A 16046-nucleotide genomic window follows, 5' to 3' on the forward strand; every position below is an offset into this window, starting at 1 on the left:
TGTGCGTATTACCCTATAGTTTTACTTCTTTTATAAAATGTTCAGAAGTTGGCGTCGCCTTAGCCCATTTCTTTACATGAAAATTATATTTTCCAAGTAACATAATTATGTAAGAAAAGAAAATGTACTTTTAGAATCAAGTCTACATAAGTACATTTGATGTTTTACAAATTTGCAACCTCAAATTGTGCTCTATTCGTGTCTTTAAATCAACAATGGTGAACGTAGCACTGAAACATTGTGTCTGCCATGGTTTACACATTTATTTATAGCATTTACATGAACAAAGCACCTTTCTGTTTTCCAGAGACATGGAGGAACATCATCTTTTGACAATTCAACCAGCAGGAGGTATTATGAATTTTATTTAAAAAAATTTTTTTTAAATTTTATATCAATAATCCAAACAAAATTCAGTTCTGCTGTAAAGCCAAAGGCCAATGGTAAACAGTTCGTCTCTGTTTCAGTGATGTCATCGTCCAGCTCAGTTCATTTCTCTTCCAATAGTGTTAATACAATCAAGCCAAATATTTAGTGTCCCCAACTAAGCAAGCCAAAGGGCAACAGCGGCAAGGAACCCAAACTCCATCGGTGACAGAAATGGAGAAAAAACCTTGGGAGAAACCAGGCTCAGTCGGGGGGCCAGTTCTCCTCTGGCCAGACGAAACCAACATAGTATGGTTTAATTCAAGGCTGCAACAGAGGTCAGACTGTGGACTGGCATCACTCAGAACAGCCAATGAGTTTATTCTGCTTGATGTTAGACTTGTGGTCTTTGCTGAGGCCATCTAGCTGATGAGGCTCATTTTAGTTGACAAGGTCTCCACTAATATGCTGGGCTGTAGAGGTCATCTCTAGTTGTTGATCCACCATCTGATCTGGATACATGCTGGATCTGGTGGTTACGGTGATCTCGGAATAAGAATGAAACAGACTGATCTCAGCGTAGATGCCATTCTTCTTACAACATCATGAGTATATTGGGTGTTTTAGGAAGTGTTCCCAGTTCTGGTTGACCTAACTAATGCAGCGCATCTAAAACTAAAAGCAGCTTTAAAGAAGGAACATACACTGTAAAAAGTTTTCAACAGATTCAACTTAAAAACCTAAGTTCAGCAGCTGCCTTAAGTTTTTAAGTTAAATCAGCTTAAAACTACAAGTCATTTTAACTTATTACAATAAAAATGAGTTGATTTAACTTGTGAGTTTAAATGACTTAAGTTGATTTAAATTAACATTTTAAGGCAGCTGCTAAACTTAAGTTTTTAAGTTGAAACTGGTGAAAACTTTTTACTTTTTTAAGTATTTTTGACATAAAATGTGATATTCAAGATTGGTCTGTAAATAACCAGTTCACTGTTGTTGTTGTTGTTTTGTTTTAAATGAGAGGTTAAAAAACAACAATCTTGAAAGTTTTCAGGACATAACCGGACACTGAGAAAATAATAAAAATATTCAGAAGTAGGCTCATTTATGGATCTAACTGACAACCCGCCGCGTGTTATCTGAACATTAACTGTTAAATGAAAATACTAGAATATTAAATAAGTATGTGTTTATTTTAACCTGCAAACATAACAACAGAGCGACAACAGAACCTAAATTCACAGTGTCAAATTATCACGCACCTGCGTTCTTCTAAAAACAGAGAGAAACGGAATAAAATAACAAATAAAAGAATGAAATAAATTGTTCTACACTTAGTGTTTTTCACTTAATTAACAAATGAAGATGACAAAATGAAACCATTCTGTGTGCTTTTAAGAACTGGTCGTAGTCTTTTGTCATCCGTAATAAAATAAATAGCAGGCCTACCTCAGTGCACAATGCGTTTAGTTTTATTTTAAAAAGTAACATGTCAACGTGGTGTGGGGATAGTCTGGAGCACAGTAGTGTAGTTAATACTTAACTAGGGTTGTGTTTTATTTTTTCTAAACGAAACTAAAAGTAAGCAGATTGAACTGTTTTAAGGTCTCCTGTAGGTAGAAATACTTTGCCTCCATGTAATACAAAATACCTCCAGATTTTTTTTTTTTTTACTACTATGTTGGCTCTGCAACTGGCACCAAATAATGTGCTGGACTCCCTAAACTAGTTGCATCCAAAGCTGTATCTAAGGCTCTCGCGTTCTTACAATCCTCAATTAAAGATTGGATGCATGTCTCTAGTTCTGTAGTTCTTAAACATCTCCATCCTCGTAACTATTTCCCTGCATTTATCACATGTGGCAAACAGTTTTAATAAGTGACAATAGCAAGAGAAGATGCCATGACTCACCGTGTTTAGTTGATTCTGACTTACCACAGTTGTTTGATGGATCTGTAAAAATGATATAGCTGCTCTATATCTATATAAAAGAGACTTACAAATCAACACAAATGACAAGTTAACAGGCCAACATAAAGCAAAGATACTAGCAACAGCGGTTTAGATTAAAAACTAGCTAGGTCAGATGTGTAACGTTAGAAAATGTAAGATATGCGATCATATTTAAGGAATATCTAGCAATTTAAACAGGAAAGAGTGAAAGAATAAGGAATAAGCTTGAGAGCGCTACAATAGCAAACCACCCAGCATCACCCACTAATGTAGAAACAATTGAATCCTCAGGGGACGAAACATCTACAGTGCACCATTTTCCTGTAAGAAAACACACAAAGCAAAAGAAATGAACATGGCTGTTGATTCTGTTACACACGCACTAATACTAGAGACTTGTAATGTGTTTACATATATTTGAATATCCATAAATTTACAGATTCATTGTGGACGATAAAATTATTTTTAAATCAGTTGTACGTAATACTTGCATTCTGTTCTGCTCGTGCATAGATCTTGCGATGATGGTAAATCACACCAGCAGTTACAACCAGCAGAACAAAAACAACAACAACAATTATTCCTGCTACAGCTCCTTTAGACAAACTTGAATCTGCGATAATAAAGACAGACAGTCATTATTATTAGACTTAAAAATACTGAACTGAATTTTAAAACACTTAATGGAAAAGTGCACTGAAATTATACTCACCAATTACAGTAACACTGAATCTCCTAATGCTGCTGATGCTGAGGTGGCGGCGCTGGATGCTGCTGCTTCTGCTGGTGATCTGCAATTGATAAAGTCCAGAGTCTGTGGTTCTGGTGTTTGTGATGGTCAGAGATCCAGTCTGATGATCCACCTTCAGTCTGTCTGCGAATCTCTCTTTACACTGTTCATCTGTACAGATCTTACTCTGATCTCCAATGATTTCAGTGATGAGAGTGTCATTAAAATACCACATTACTAAATCATTTGGCTTTTTTATTACACCAGAATCTAAAGTGACAGATTCTCCCTCTGTCACTGACTTTCTCTTCATTTCATCTCGATCAGCTGTAGGAACATCTGAAACACAAACCAACAGCTGCTTGAGGGATCTTCTTGAGGAAAAAAACTGGACAACGTTACAGAATTGGAAACCGTAAACCTGATGCACAAGCTGTTTTTGATTTTGTTTTGAAAAGCATGCATCTATGTTTTGTGCTTTTAGGCGTTTAGAAAAATTCCATCTGAATGTCACTGGTTTTAACTGACTCACCTTGAACAGTAACATTGGAGATCGTTTCTCTGATGCTACTGTTGATGATCTGTAGTTTATAAAGTCCAGAGTCTGTGGTTCTGGTGTTTGTGATGGTCAGAGATCCAGTCTGATGATCCAGCTTCAGTCTGTCTCTGAAACTCTCAGTACCTTCATTACACTGAACATCTGTACAGATCTTATTCTGATCTCCGATGATTTGAGCGATGCGAATGTTCTTAAAATACCATTTGATATCATCTTGTTGATTTATTTTAACATCAGTGTGTAGAGTGATTGAATCCCCCTCCATCACAAACACTGAAACGCTGACTCTATCAGCACCAGATACACCTTAAGAAGAAATGAGCAATTATAAGCCAAAGCATACAACAGGAAAGTGCTACGGAAATGTTTTTTTGCACAGATCATAAATGTAAAGTGTGAACGAATGCATGAATCACAATCACTATATTGGGGGATTAGGACCCTCAAACCACAGGAGGAGCAGCACCCCCTTCGGTCTTCCCCAACACCTGTTCCAGCCCAGCAGCAAAGCAATCTGGTTTTCCCAGGAGGTCTCCTGACCAGCAGCAATCTGGTTTTCTCAGGAGGTCTCCTGACTCAATCAGGCTTGACTTGAGTGGGCAACCAGTCTACAGAACACAAATTAAAAATGTAATTAATATAATTTACAGGGTATCTGCAGTATTTTAAAGGACTTTTTAAAGACCTGCACACATAAAACCAATTCATTTACGAGTGGGATAGGACAGTGTAAATGGTAACATTAATGACTGATATAAAATGGCTATAAATTTGTAGTACTGTTTCTATGCATAGGCGAGCTAGGCACCAACGAGCGAATGCCGGGCCTGAATCATACCATTATCAAAGTTTAATGTTTGCATTTGGCACTATCATCATGACTCTTCACTGTAAAAAAAAAAAAAAAAAAAAAAAAATCGGCCAAATGAGCTACGACTGCCAAACAAAAACCGTAGTAAAATATCTTAATTCAAATAAAGTGCAAAAACAATTTTACAGAAATTTTCATTAAAGGTTTTACAGAAAAAAACAAAACAAAACAAAACATTATTTTACAGATTTTTCCTTGTTTCAACAATATTTTACTTTAACTTTACGGTTTTTTGTTTGGCATTTTTTTTACAGGACTTTTACGGTGTTGTCTTTCTGTCCTCTTGAAATTATAATAAATTATTTTCTTGTACCGTTTAAGGTTATAAGGTCAAAATCTTTTTATGTCCTTAAATTTGGTGTGACAATTAGAATTAATGTCAATTTAGTTTTTGTGTGGGGAAAACGACACCTCATATTAATGACATTCTTCACATTGCTTATTTAAGTAGCATGAAAAACTAGTCAATTTGAGATCAAAGCATACAGAAAATGAGCAGCGAGTTACGAGCTCACATCGTATCTGCGTTGTTGTTTATGTTGCAGTAGTAGAGAGAGTGCATAATGAATTCAGTGAGCGCGCATTATCTGAACACAACTGTAGCGTAGAGGATTTTTCCCCTTACTGGTGACTAATCGAAACGCCTCAGAATAGCCATTGAATCCATGCGCTATAAACTAACCGTGTGTAATTTGTTATTATGCTCAATGCTGGGGGAATACACGCATAAATCTTATGATGAATTATGAGCAGATCTAAACGTATGCCGCTCTGATACAAGAGAGGGCGCTCATCAATAAAGACCGGCGGATCACACTACAGCCACACGTGCAGGAGGGAGGGAGGACTCGAGCGGAGTTTTTTTTTTCTTTACACATATCTTAAGCATAACAAAAAATAAATAATATTAAAAAAGCTAATTAATATTAAACCAATGCAACGGCATATTCAAGCACTTTATTGAAAATCCAAGCATTAAAATCCAAGCATTTTCAAGGGTTTCAAGCACCATACCAACCCTGAGAAGAGCATCATTTATTTGCAACATATTCAATTGAAAAATATTATCATACAAATACATAAGAAAAGTAAGAAAAGTGTGTTTTCTCATAATATAAATATAAATACAATAAAACTCAAATAATGTCCTACTTTTCAACTAAAGTGTTTTTTTTTTTCTTTTGTCAGTTTGAATGCCTCACACACTTCTCAATTCATTATTGCATAGGTTTTGTCCAAAGCAATTCACATTACATTCAATGTATATTATTCCATATATTTTATGATAGAAAAAGGTTATCAACGTACTCACGGATTGATGGCACACACCACCTGGCCGGTTCATTAGCGGAGACCAGAGATCATTCACATTTGTTTTTATCGTTGACGAATAGCAACATGAAAATTTCTTACCATACATACGTAAACACGAAAACAATAAACGCACAATCATGAGAAGCTTCATTTTTACTACTCCAAGAGAAAAAAAATGCAGATTCTGATGCATGAAAGTGCTCTTTTGTTCCTCTGCGTTTTACTATCTAAAGTGAAAGTAATCATGAATGAAAGTGGCGCTGGACACTACTGATTTCCGATTGGCCACACCGGGCTCCACCCCAAACATTTCATTCGCTGCAGGCTGTTTGTTGTTGAGTGACATTGCATTTTACCTATAGTTTAAAGAAGTATTTAATCTGCCGCATTTTTCAAATCGAGAAAGGGGAAGTAGCATTAACGTATGACATTATCGTTGGACCTTTGTTGATGTTGACCTCACCCTAGGCTGGAAGAATAAAGCCCTGTGCTTTTTTTTGGCTTTGCTTTATAAATGCGGTCTCATACGCAAATGTAATCTATCTATGTACATATATCAATAGAAATATATTTTCACATAGAGTAAAAACATTATGTTAATATTTCAAATTGAGACATGGACGTTTGCAGCAGCAATATCTGGACTTCGGCAGGTTTTGAGCTGTTCTAGAGAACGTTAGAAAGCTCACAGTCTCCCACAAAGGGATTTATTCAGTCTAATACAGCTATCTATAGCTTTGTAACGTTGCAGATCGTACACATGGATTAGACACTAAAGGAAAAGTAACATTGACATTAAAAGGAATAATTTTAAATTGAATTCTGATTAAGTTTTCTTCGAATCCAAGTACTTATAAACCAAACCTTGTCTCAGGATACATATCACAGCCTGAACTAAATTTTGACTATATGTGTAGTTGCTGAATTTCCCCTTTAGATGGCAGCACTGTAATTACAAATAATAATTTTGTAGTAGCGTATGTATGGTTAAGTAGCCTACTCTCTAAAACTGATGAAAACTAAAGAAATCATTAACAATTTTGAGACACGTGTGATAGATATACAGTACACAGTGAGATGAATATGTATATGAACCTGGACCACAAAACCAGTCATAAGGGTCTTTTTTAAATTGAGATTTATACATCACCAAAATAAATAAGCTTCCCATTGATGTATGATTTGTTAGGATAGGACAATATTTTGCCGAGATACATCTATTTGAAAATTCTGGTGCAAAACACACGAGGTGACAAAATCACCTTTAAAGTTGTCCAAATGAAGTTCTTAGCGATGCATACTAATAACAAAAATACGTTTTTATATATTTATGGTAGGAAATGTACAAAATATCTTTATGGAGCATGATCTTTACTTTATTTTTGACATAGAAAAAACAACAACAATAATTTGGACCCATACAATGTATTTTTGGCTTTTGCTACAAATATACCTGTGATACTTACGACTGTTTTGTGGTCCAGGGTCACATATTTCACAGATACATAGTATCATGATAATTTGAGAGAATCCTTTGTCTGTCAGACATCAGTGATTGATTCAGAATTTTATTTCACAGTAAAGATGCTTTATAGTGCAGAGCAGAAGTTCAACTGTAAACTCTATATGAGAAATGGAAAAAAAAGCCCGCCAACCACAAACATCCACGAATGCATACTCAAGTTTTTCCAGGTGACAAATCAAACCACATATCTGTACAGAGGTTAATAAATAAATAATTGCGACCACAGCAGGGTTCACTTTTACTCCTTTTGCTTAGTATTTTGCATTTACGTTTTGCACTTGGAGATTCACAAACAGTTTCAATTTGTTGAGACTTTACCCACAGTGCCGTATGCTCTTCTTACTTTTATGGATCACAAAATGGAGAATTTTCAAAAAAATGTCCCGTTCACGCTTGTCAGCATAACGTTCATGAGTATACCCTTTCATTTTTCTAATAGAGAAAAATAGAGAAGTATGCATATTTGCCTCCAAGCTAAGATTTGGCCCAAACCTGGAGTACTCCCCCCATCCCCGACTGGGATAGGAAATATTAAAGAGTGAGGAGTTTGGAAGGTGAAGTGATGCTAGAAAACTGCAGTATAGGCTCCCTACAGAGGAATTCCAAAAGAATGTATAGTCCGATCTCTCATGGTCCAACCGTCGACAGCCTGGCGTTACATATAGAACCAATCCTAAAAGAGGAAAACGAGACAGCGGGAACAACAACAAAAATCAAAGTACATTAGCATTATGTCAAAATCACAAAATCTTGATACTGCTCGCTATTCCCCGCCATTATTTGGGTAAGCATGAGCTGGACTTTTTTTGGGGGGAGACTTTTAATTCTAGGGTGAACTATATGCTTAAACAGTCAAACAGTCATGAAAGTTCTCCAACGGGCCACAATATTTAGATAATTTGTTAAAATGTCTTGTACTAAAAAAAAGTAGTTTTTCTCACCAATCTCAGAACTCAACCATAGACTCAAACTCTTAGGTTGAGGTTTGTAGTGAAATGATATACAGCTGGATCTGCTGCTCGGAAAAGGCTGAAGTTTGGTAATCTCACGGAGACAGAGTACGTGCATAATCCACATGATCCTCCCCTTTAACTTTCTGTAAAAATCCATCACACAAGATAAAATTATTTAACATTTTAAACAAGCCAAATTCACAAAGCAGCTTGAGGACACCATCAAAACTTTACTTTATCAACTGTATAGTGTTTCTCAGTGGTTTTGCTTGGGGGCTCAAACACTACAGCGGACATCATGCGGCGACCCAAGAAGCAGCATTTTATTATTAAACATCAAAATCGTACTTACTGCTTAAATGAGAGACACAGAGAAATATCTTACCCATTTATTTGCATTGCTTTGGCAGAACACTGGCTCAGCGTAAGTGATCTCTTCTGCACCAACATCTGCACTGGTCTCAACTGTTTCTACAGTAATTATACAGATGCATTCAACGGAAAATGAACCAATTCTTCTTAATACAAAAGTATGTATTATTATCAAGGATCAAATGTAGCCATAAACACACACAAGTAATTAAAATGAACTCACAGTCAACTAACTTTCAAGTGGCCTGAATAAATTATGTTAAAACATGTATAAATAACTCATTCTTAACAAACGCTGTGTGCAAAACGCACTTGTCGAATAAAATAAAATAAATACAAATAAAAATAATAAAAAATATAAATATAATAAAAAATAATAATAAAAAATAAAAATAAATAATAAAATATAAATAAAACAGCAAGCTTCCTGAAGACAAGTAAACAGTGCTAAAATAAAAAACTAAATACTAAATCAATCAATAGGACAAAAACAAAGACAAAACACTAATGAATTAGACCTTTTTTAAAAAAAAACTAGAAATAGGAAATACCACATGGATCCAATTTATGGATACAAGTGCAATTGCTTTACCGTCATTTAAGACATAAACAACTGTGTTTAAAAGAATACTCTACAAGAAGACGGGCATTTTGAGACATACGTTTGTGTATCTGACAGTTCGAGCCACTAGTACGGCAAAATAACTAATTTCGGTAGGCTACCAAACGCGCTGTATGAGCAGTAGCACTTCCCTGACGCTTCGATCTCTCAAAAACACGTCATAGCGTGAACTTTCACTGCTTTTAGCTGCTCTTTCATGCTTGAACAGTTTTAAAGAACTTTTTTTTTAACCACAAAGGTACTCAAATGTCAATCTTTCATGACGGCACAACACAGAAAGGTCGTAAGTGTAACCGTATCTTGTAGACAAACTTCTGCTGGTTAATTGTGTCTTCCTGTATATTAAATCAATAAGTACCACTTGCCTTCTAGATCAGTTTTTCTGTGTTTCCTGCAGATCCAGAGCGACCCAACTGCAGCAGCAATCAACAGAAAAGCAGCAGCAGCAGAAATCGACACTATCAGAGACACAGAGTCTTTGGAATTTGAAGGCTCTATGAAGACAAACATGAATGTAAGTGAATGTATCAATCTGACCAAAAGACTGATATCAGCTCAGAAATGTACACTATTGCCACTATACTTTCAAATGTGTGACAGAGTTCACTGATGTCCAGATGTTGAGTCTGGTTGCTGATGGGATTGTTGATCACACAGCTGTAGGTGTTTTTATCCTGATATTCCACCTCCAGAGGTAGAGAGAGACTGATGCTGAGATCAGACACACTGATGCTGGACAATAAACTATTTCCTTTGTACCAGGAGAGAGTCACATGACTCACATTCACCACTGAACACACCAATGAACAATTCTGCTGTGATGATGATGAATTAAGTGAAAATTCTCTGAAAATGTTCAGGACGGGCAGATGAGCTGGAAAATGTGAGAAAATAAACCAAAATATGGATAAAAATCCACTTTATTATTTTCATGTAGTGTGTTGATAGTCAGTGAGTGTATCTGTCATATTAAATTATAAAATATTCTGGGTTCAGTACATTAAGATCAATGTCCAGCATTTGTGGCATAATAAAACATCAATTTAATAAAACAAGAATTTGTGAAGGATGGGATAAATGATCTCAACTCACCATAAACAGAAACACTGAATGTTTTTGATGTCAGTTTTGCTTCACTTATGTGTAATTTATAAAGTCCAGCATGTTGAGTTGTGATATTTCTAATGATCAGAGATCCAGTTTGGTTGTCCAGCTTCAATCTGTCTCTGAATCTCCCATCAAGATCATTGAAACTGTTAAAGATTTTTTTTGACTTGATTCTTACTATCACATGATTATCAGTGCCATATGTCCATGTAATGTCATTGCCTTCATGTATTTCATAAACATTAGTGTGCAGAACAACAGAATCTCCTTCCATCACTGACACAGACTCACCAAACACCCCTGGGGAAGATAGAGGAACAGATTAATGCTCCTGTTGGTTTACAAAGCCTGAAATCAGTTCTAGGAACATTTAAATGTAAATCCAACAAAAAAAAAAAAAAAAAAGACAAAGTTATACATTAGACATGCATGCTAGGGAGGAAATGCATGGTTACACTTTCTTTTGATAGTCCACTTAGACATTCTACTAACTATAGGTAAGTCTGCAGCTACAAGTCTACTAACTCTCAGAGTAGACTGTTAGGTTAGGTTTAAGGTTTGTAGAAAAAGTTGCAATATACTTGCAAAGTTTCTTATAGTCAGTATGTCGTATGTTGTGGACCCATCAAAATAAAGTGTTAGAAGATATTAAGCAGACTAATACTCTAATGACATGATAGTTGACATGTAGTTGCAAAGTTATTTACTGTTAGTAGAATGTCTAAAGTGGACTATCAAAAGAAAGTGTTACCAAATGCATGTATAATAATTGAAATTAAAATATTTAAACTAACAAAAACACCTGAGATTTGAAAGCTTCTCAGCCAGAAATATTTACATGCACTGATGGAGTTTCCAAATTTTTACCTGAGGACAAATGTCACAATATTGATTCATCCGAGACATATACATAACATCAGTGAAAACAGGCTAGTCCCAACAGTAGCAGCAGCTTTATGACGCTCAAACGGAAATAAATTAAGTTGTAAAAATGTTTACTAGACTTACCAGTCAGACCCCACCAGCACAAACAGAACAAAACTATAAGAAACATAATTTTTTTCAATGTTTCAGTTCAGTGTTCAAAGACTGATCCAATAACACTTGTCACTGAAACATGTTTGTCTGGTTTATGAATCCTCCCCGACAGAATCTGATGACACTCGTGCATACACACACACACACACACACACACACACACACACAGAGTGCATGTCATGTATAACTACATATCAATGCTTTTCTAGCACCTATAGGGCTAAACTATTTTTGAACAGTATTGAATGTTTTATATTTTTATTATTTAACATTCATTTAAAAAAAGTATAATTGTCTGGCAGTGCTGAATATGATAAAGTTGAAGAATATTACATGAATATTGGATGTTTCTATTGTATGGTAAAATAGAGCCTCTACAGTGATTTTTAAATAGTTGTATATATTTATTCAACTCTCACTTATGTATAGACAAAAAAACCTACAAAGTTAAACTGTCTGCCATGTCACAGTAACTGTTTTAGTTTTAAGTTCAGCTTCTGAGTCAAACTGAAACCTGCTGTGGTTAGTTTTCTTGACAAGTGTGGTTTGAACTGCTTGGCGGACAAACATCTTTTACGTGAAAATGGGTTTTCAGGGGTGGTGTGTTTAGTTTGCAGGTGAGAGGGCTCTTTATTCTAAGGAAATGTAAACCATGTCAAGAAACTGTGTCTGACACAGAAGAAAAAAACAGAAAACATATCTGACTACCATTCAAATGTTGCATTTGTAAGAGTTCTCTCGTTTTAATAATTTGATACTTCAAGGTATACATAACAAGGAAAACTTTTTTTTTGGATTCTAAAAGTGGTGGATTTTTATCAACATCTATTATACACAGAGTATTCACTTATTTACAAAATATAAGTAGGTTTTATGAATCCACTATTGTTAAATATGCCACACCATTGACATCAGCAGAACTATGACACTATTACATTTTATTAGAGCTGCTTTACAATAGAATTGATCTCTGTTTGCATCTATGAACCATTTTGAACCATTTTGAATTCTATGATTGCTGATTCAAAGTATAGTGATCATTCACTTCACCTGAAGTTCATCAGTGTGGCCAAGTGTGGTTCACACAAACTATGTGTAGTCAGTGTCAATGGATATGGCTTTCTACATAAAACATCTTTTCACAGTAGGAAAACACTTCAGCTATGTTCAGCTAAACAGAAACTTTTTTAGGTTCAATTACTGACGTGAATAACAAGCCATGTAATCTATAACCTGATGGCTGAAAGTTGACAGGACATGCTGCTCAAAATTGGCATCTGCTTCAGTTGCTCACATTGCTAATTTTGGGGATAGAAAAAAAACTTGATGAAATTTGGCAGTTGTGTTTGAAGTAAAGTGAGCTTGTTGATACAGTATGTGGACTCAAAATTCATAATCAAGTAGCCTACAAAAAGTTTTGGATTGAAAAATATTCATAACACCTCTCTTGTAATATTAACTGTTACATACAAAACAAAAACACCAACAATCAGACATCATTGGTTGTGGTCATAGATCACACTGATGTTGTATAGACCATTTCAAGGATGTAAACAATAACAAGCGCGTTGGAACGTTACTGCGCATGTCCGGTCCTGAAACATTTCCGGTAGCGCTATTTCTCCGATCTGTCAATAGGAACACATTCTTTTAAAATCTAGCGAAAAAGCTAGTTAAGGTAAAAAAGCTGCTCATTAACTAATCGATGCTGCGTGCGTGTACACGGGAGATTGCTAAAAGCATATCACATGAACGGAAATATTGTGAACATTTATTCGTACAATGGATGTCATCAGTCTGAAGCAAGCAGTGCAACTTACTTCATGTTTTGTTCCCAAGATATCCGGAGGTTGTTCGTCATTAATTTACTTGCATTGCGTGGTCAGTCTGTATTTGTGTTTAAATATTTGTTTTCATTAGTACATTACTTTTCACAATACATATCGTTCCAAACAACGCTAAATGTATGCTATTAAACTAAGCGCTCGATGCTATTATTACGTGTTGAATTCATTTCAACATGTGTTCAACGTTAGTTTGGTCAAGTTTGTTGCTGTGGAACAGTGCAAGTGGAGGGTATGAATGCTCCGAGTCATCATGTGATCACAAATAAACAAGATCGTCGCAATTCAATGCTGGCTAACGTGTTTTACATAAACCTGTATATCTGCAGATTAATAAATGCACACACAAACACACATAAAGCATTCATATGTTTTTATGCACGTATTTACTGTTCACACCCACACAAATTATATATATATATATATATATATATATATATATATATATATTTTCATGTGAAAATTAATACTGGTGTAATGTAAAGGCTGATGCTAATTCAGCTTTGCACAACATATTTTTTATAATAGAAATCATTTAAATAATTAATCATGTTAATAAACATAAAATACTTATTTCAAAAACATAAAAAAACGACTTTGTCCAAACTTTTGACCAGTACTGTATATAAACAAAAAGCATTCTCTCACTTTCAACTGTTTTTATTTCCAGCACATGTATTGATATGTAAATATTTGTATGAACATAAAATGCTTCAACAAATGAAACAACAACAACTGAAACAACATTTGAACTGAAATGGAGTACAAAGGGGGAACAAATATCAAAAGCAGCAGTCTGTATCCGGCCTGGTCATCAGTCGCTTTAAGTACTACACTAAATTAGTGAATACTACACTCAAGTTCTCAATCACATCTGGGTGTTGATATGGTCAGATGTGGTTTGTCACTGCAGGATGATCAGCTGTCCTTGGGTGTCTACAGATGATGGCTCTCCTTACACTGCCTTCTCAGATTTGGTGACCCTTCTGTATTTCTGCAACTGTTTACATCAGTTTAGAATACTTTCTAGAAAACAAAACAAAGGATATTAGCCATCATGAAAATGTATATAACATTTAACCAATTCTATGGGAATTACAGGGAGCTAACAAATTTCAGTATTACACTGTATTGTCAGATTTAGTGACCCTGCTGCATATTTACAACTGCTTACATCAAAATGCTTCCTAGACTAAGAAACAAATGATATTAGAAATCACCTGTATAAATTTTGTTTACATTATATAAGGATAAAAGTAGAAAAACAATTATTTAATATAATGCACAATATAAAAAAATAATAATGCTATTATTGCTTAATACGTCAGTACATCTTGGAATTAACATTACCAAAGCTTATGTGATGGAAAATAATATTTACCATAAACATTACGTTTTGTAAACTACTGCCGTTAACTGTTACACAATACGACATTCACGTACTTTCATGTTACTCACTGCATTTGTCAACTGACAAAATAACTAGACGACTAATATGAATTTAACCCACATAACACTTAGCAATAAAACAGAAATAAAAAACTTGCCTTTTTTTCATTAACGTTACACACGAAAGCTAGATGCATATGTAAACAATGACAAAATGCTACTTTAAATTATGCAGCATCATACTTGAAGAGTTAATGTAAAGATATACAAATAAACCGATTAATTAAAAACGATATTTACTTGCCTGAATCGAAATGTGCGCTGTATATCCTAGAGTTGCTTGTTGTTATCCAGCCTTCTCCTTCACTGCCGCAACACGGGTACGTTTCGCGGAAATCTACCGTTAAACACGTCTCAGAATGTTAGTACCGCCCCAGAGGGAGCACACAACCACCGAACGACAAGGATCTAATTTTAATTTAGACATTTAAGCAGGATGTTTGTATATATATGACCGCAATCCCACTGTTCATAAAGCGCTTCTCGCCATTGTTTTGAATGCGCTGGATCACTAACCGGAAACATCCTGGGACCAACGACGTCACTTCCTTAAGCCGCCGAATAGCGCTTGAAATGGTCTATACACATTCTGAAAAATAGAAAGGAGACTGATGAATGGGGATAAAGCCTTGTACAAACAGACCAGAAACATACTGACAAAAAAAGATCAGAGCAGCTCAGAGAAGCTACTCTGAAAAGCTGAGAAAACTATTTTCAGTCAATGACCCTGCATCGCTTTGGAAAGGCCAATCACAAGTGCAAGAAGCCCCTGCATTGTGGCAGGTTAGAAAAGCCCGATCTCGCACCTCACACCCGCTCTGAGTGTCTCTCCACATAACCATTAACACCTCGTCCTTCCTTCCTCTTCTCTCTCAACCTGCACTTAAAGGCACAGCATGTTATTCAGAACAACGCTGTGAAGAAGCATGGAATGATGGGAGTCTTTGTCGACCGATCCCACTGCAAATGGTAAAGAATAACTGTGTTCCATAACAACAGAGCAAAAAGAGCAATTGACTTGTAAGACTCTGCAACTATTTTCTTCTTATCCACAAAACTGTGTTGCCATAGTTTATTTATTTATTTATTTTAAGGCAGTAAAAGCAGAAACAAAGGATACCATGGACATTTGCCATTGACAATCACATACATTGGCCAATTATAAATGGATTTACAAATAGTTGGAAACATTTGGGATAATGTAAGTACACAACTAAACAAAATATTATACTGTCTGAGTGGTTTTGTGAATTTTAATGTAAAAATCTCACATACTGTGCCTTTACGATCTGTGGAGAGGATTTTTCACAAAACAAAATATAACAAAAGCCAAAGGCCCAGGT

At 35.4% G+C, this 16046-nt stretch overlaps 1 protein-coding gene and 1 long non-coding RNA gene across 2 annotated transcripts; both read right to left on the minus strand.

Moving 5' to 3' along the window:
- Positions 1-248: 248 nt before the first annotated feature.
- LOC141338568 (uncharacterized) lies at positions 249-6009 on the minus strand. The gene is made up of 5 exons (XM_073844158.1): positions 5788-6009; positions 3582-4216; positions 3032-3388; positions 2811-2932; positions 249-2640 (listed from the first exon to the last, which is right to left on the minus strand). Exons 2-5 carry the CDS (start codon positions 3871-3873, stop codon positions 2623-2625), a joined length of 789 nt encoding a protein of 262 aa, XP_073700259.1. The 5' UTR covers positions 3874-4216; positions 5788-6009; the 3' UTR covers positions 249-2622.
- Positions 6010-7554: 1545 nt separating this feature from the next.
- LOC141338351 (uncharacterized) lies at positions 7555-8753 on the minus strand. Its single transcript, XR_012355837.1, has 3 exons — positions 8657-8753; positions 8260-8414; positions 7555-7991 (listed from the first exon to the last, which is right to left on the minus strand). It is a non-coding gene; the product is annotated as an uncharacterized lncRNA (long non-coding RNA).
- Positions 8754-16046: the final 7293 nt, after the last annotated feature.

Source organism: Garra rufa, chromosome 7 (genome assembly GCF_049309525.1).
Source record: "Garra rufa chromosome 7, GarRuf1.0, whole genome shotgun sequence".
Lineage (NCBI taxonomy): Eukaryota > Metazoa > Chordata > Actinopteri > Cypriniformes > Cyprinidae > Garra > Garra rufa.

Excerpts from the sequence above, each read along its gene's own strand:
- LOC141338568 (XM_073844158.1), bottom strand. The coding sequence starts at position 3,873 with ATGGAGGGGGATTCAATCACTCTACACACTGATGTTAAAATAAATCAA. Across the intron at positions 3,389-3,581 it reads CTCCAATGTTACTGTTCAAG|ATGTTCCTACAGCTGATCGA; the intron begins GTGAGTCAGTTA and ends TTTGTGTTTCAG. Across the intron at positions 2,933-3,031 it reads ATTCAGTGTTACTGTAATTG|ATTCAAGTTTGTCTAAAGGA; the intron begins GTGAGTATAATT and ends TTATTATCGCAG.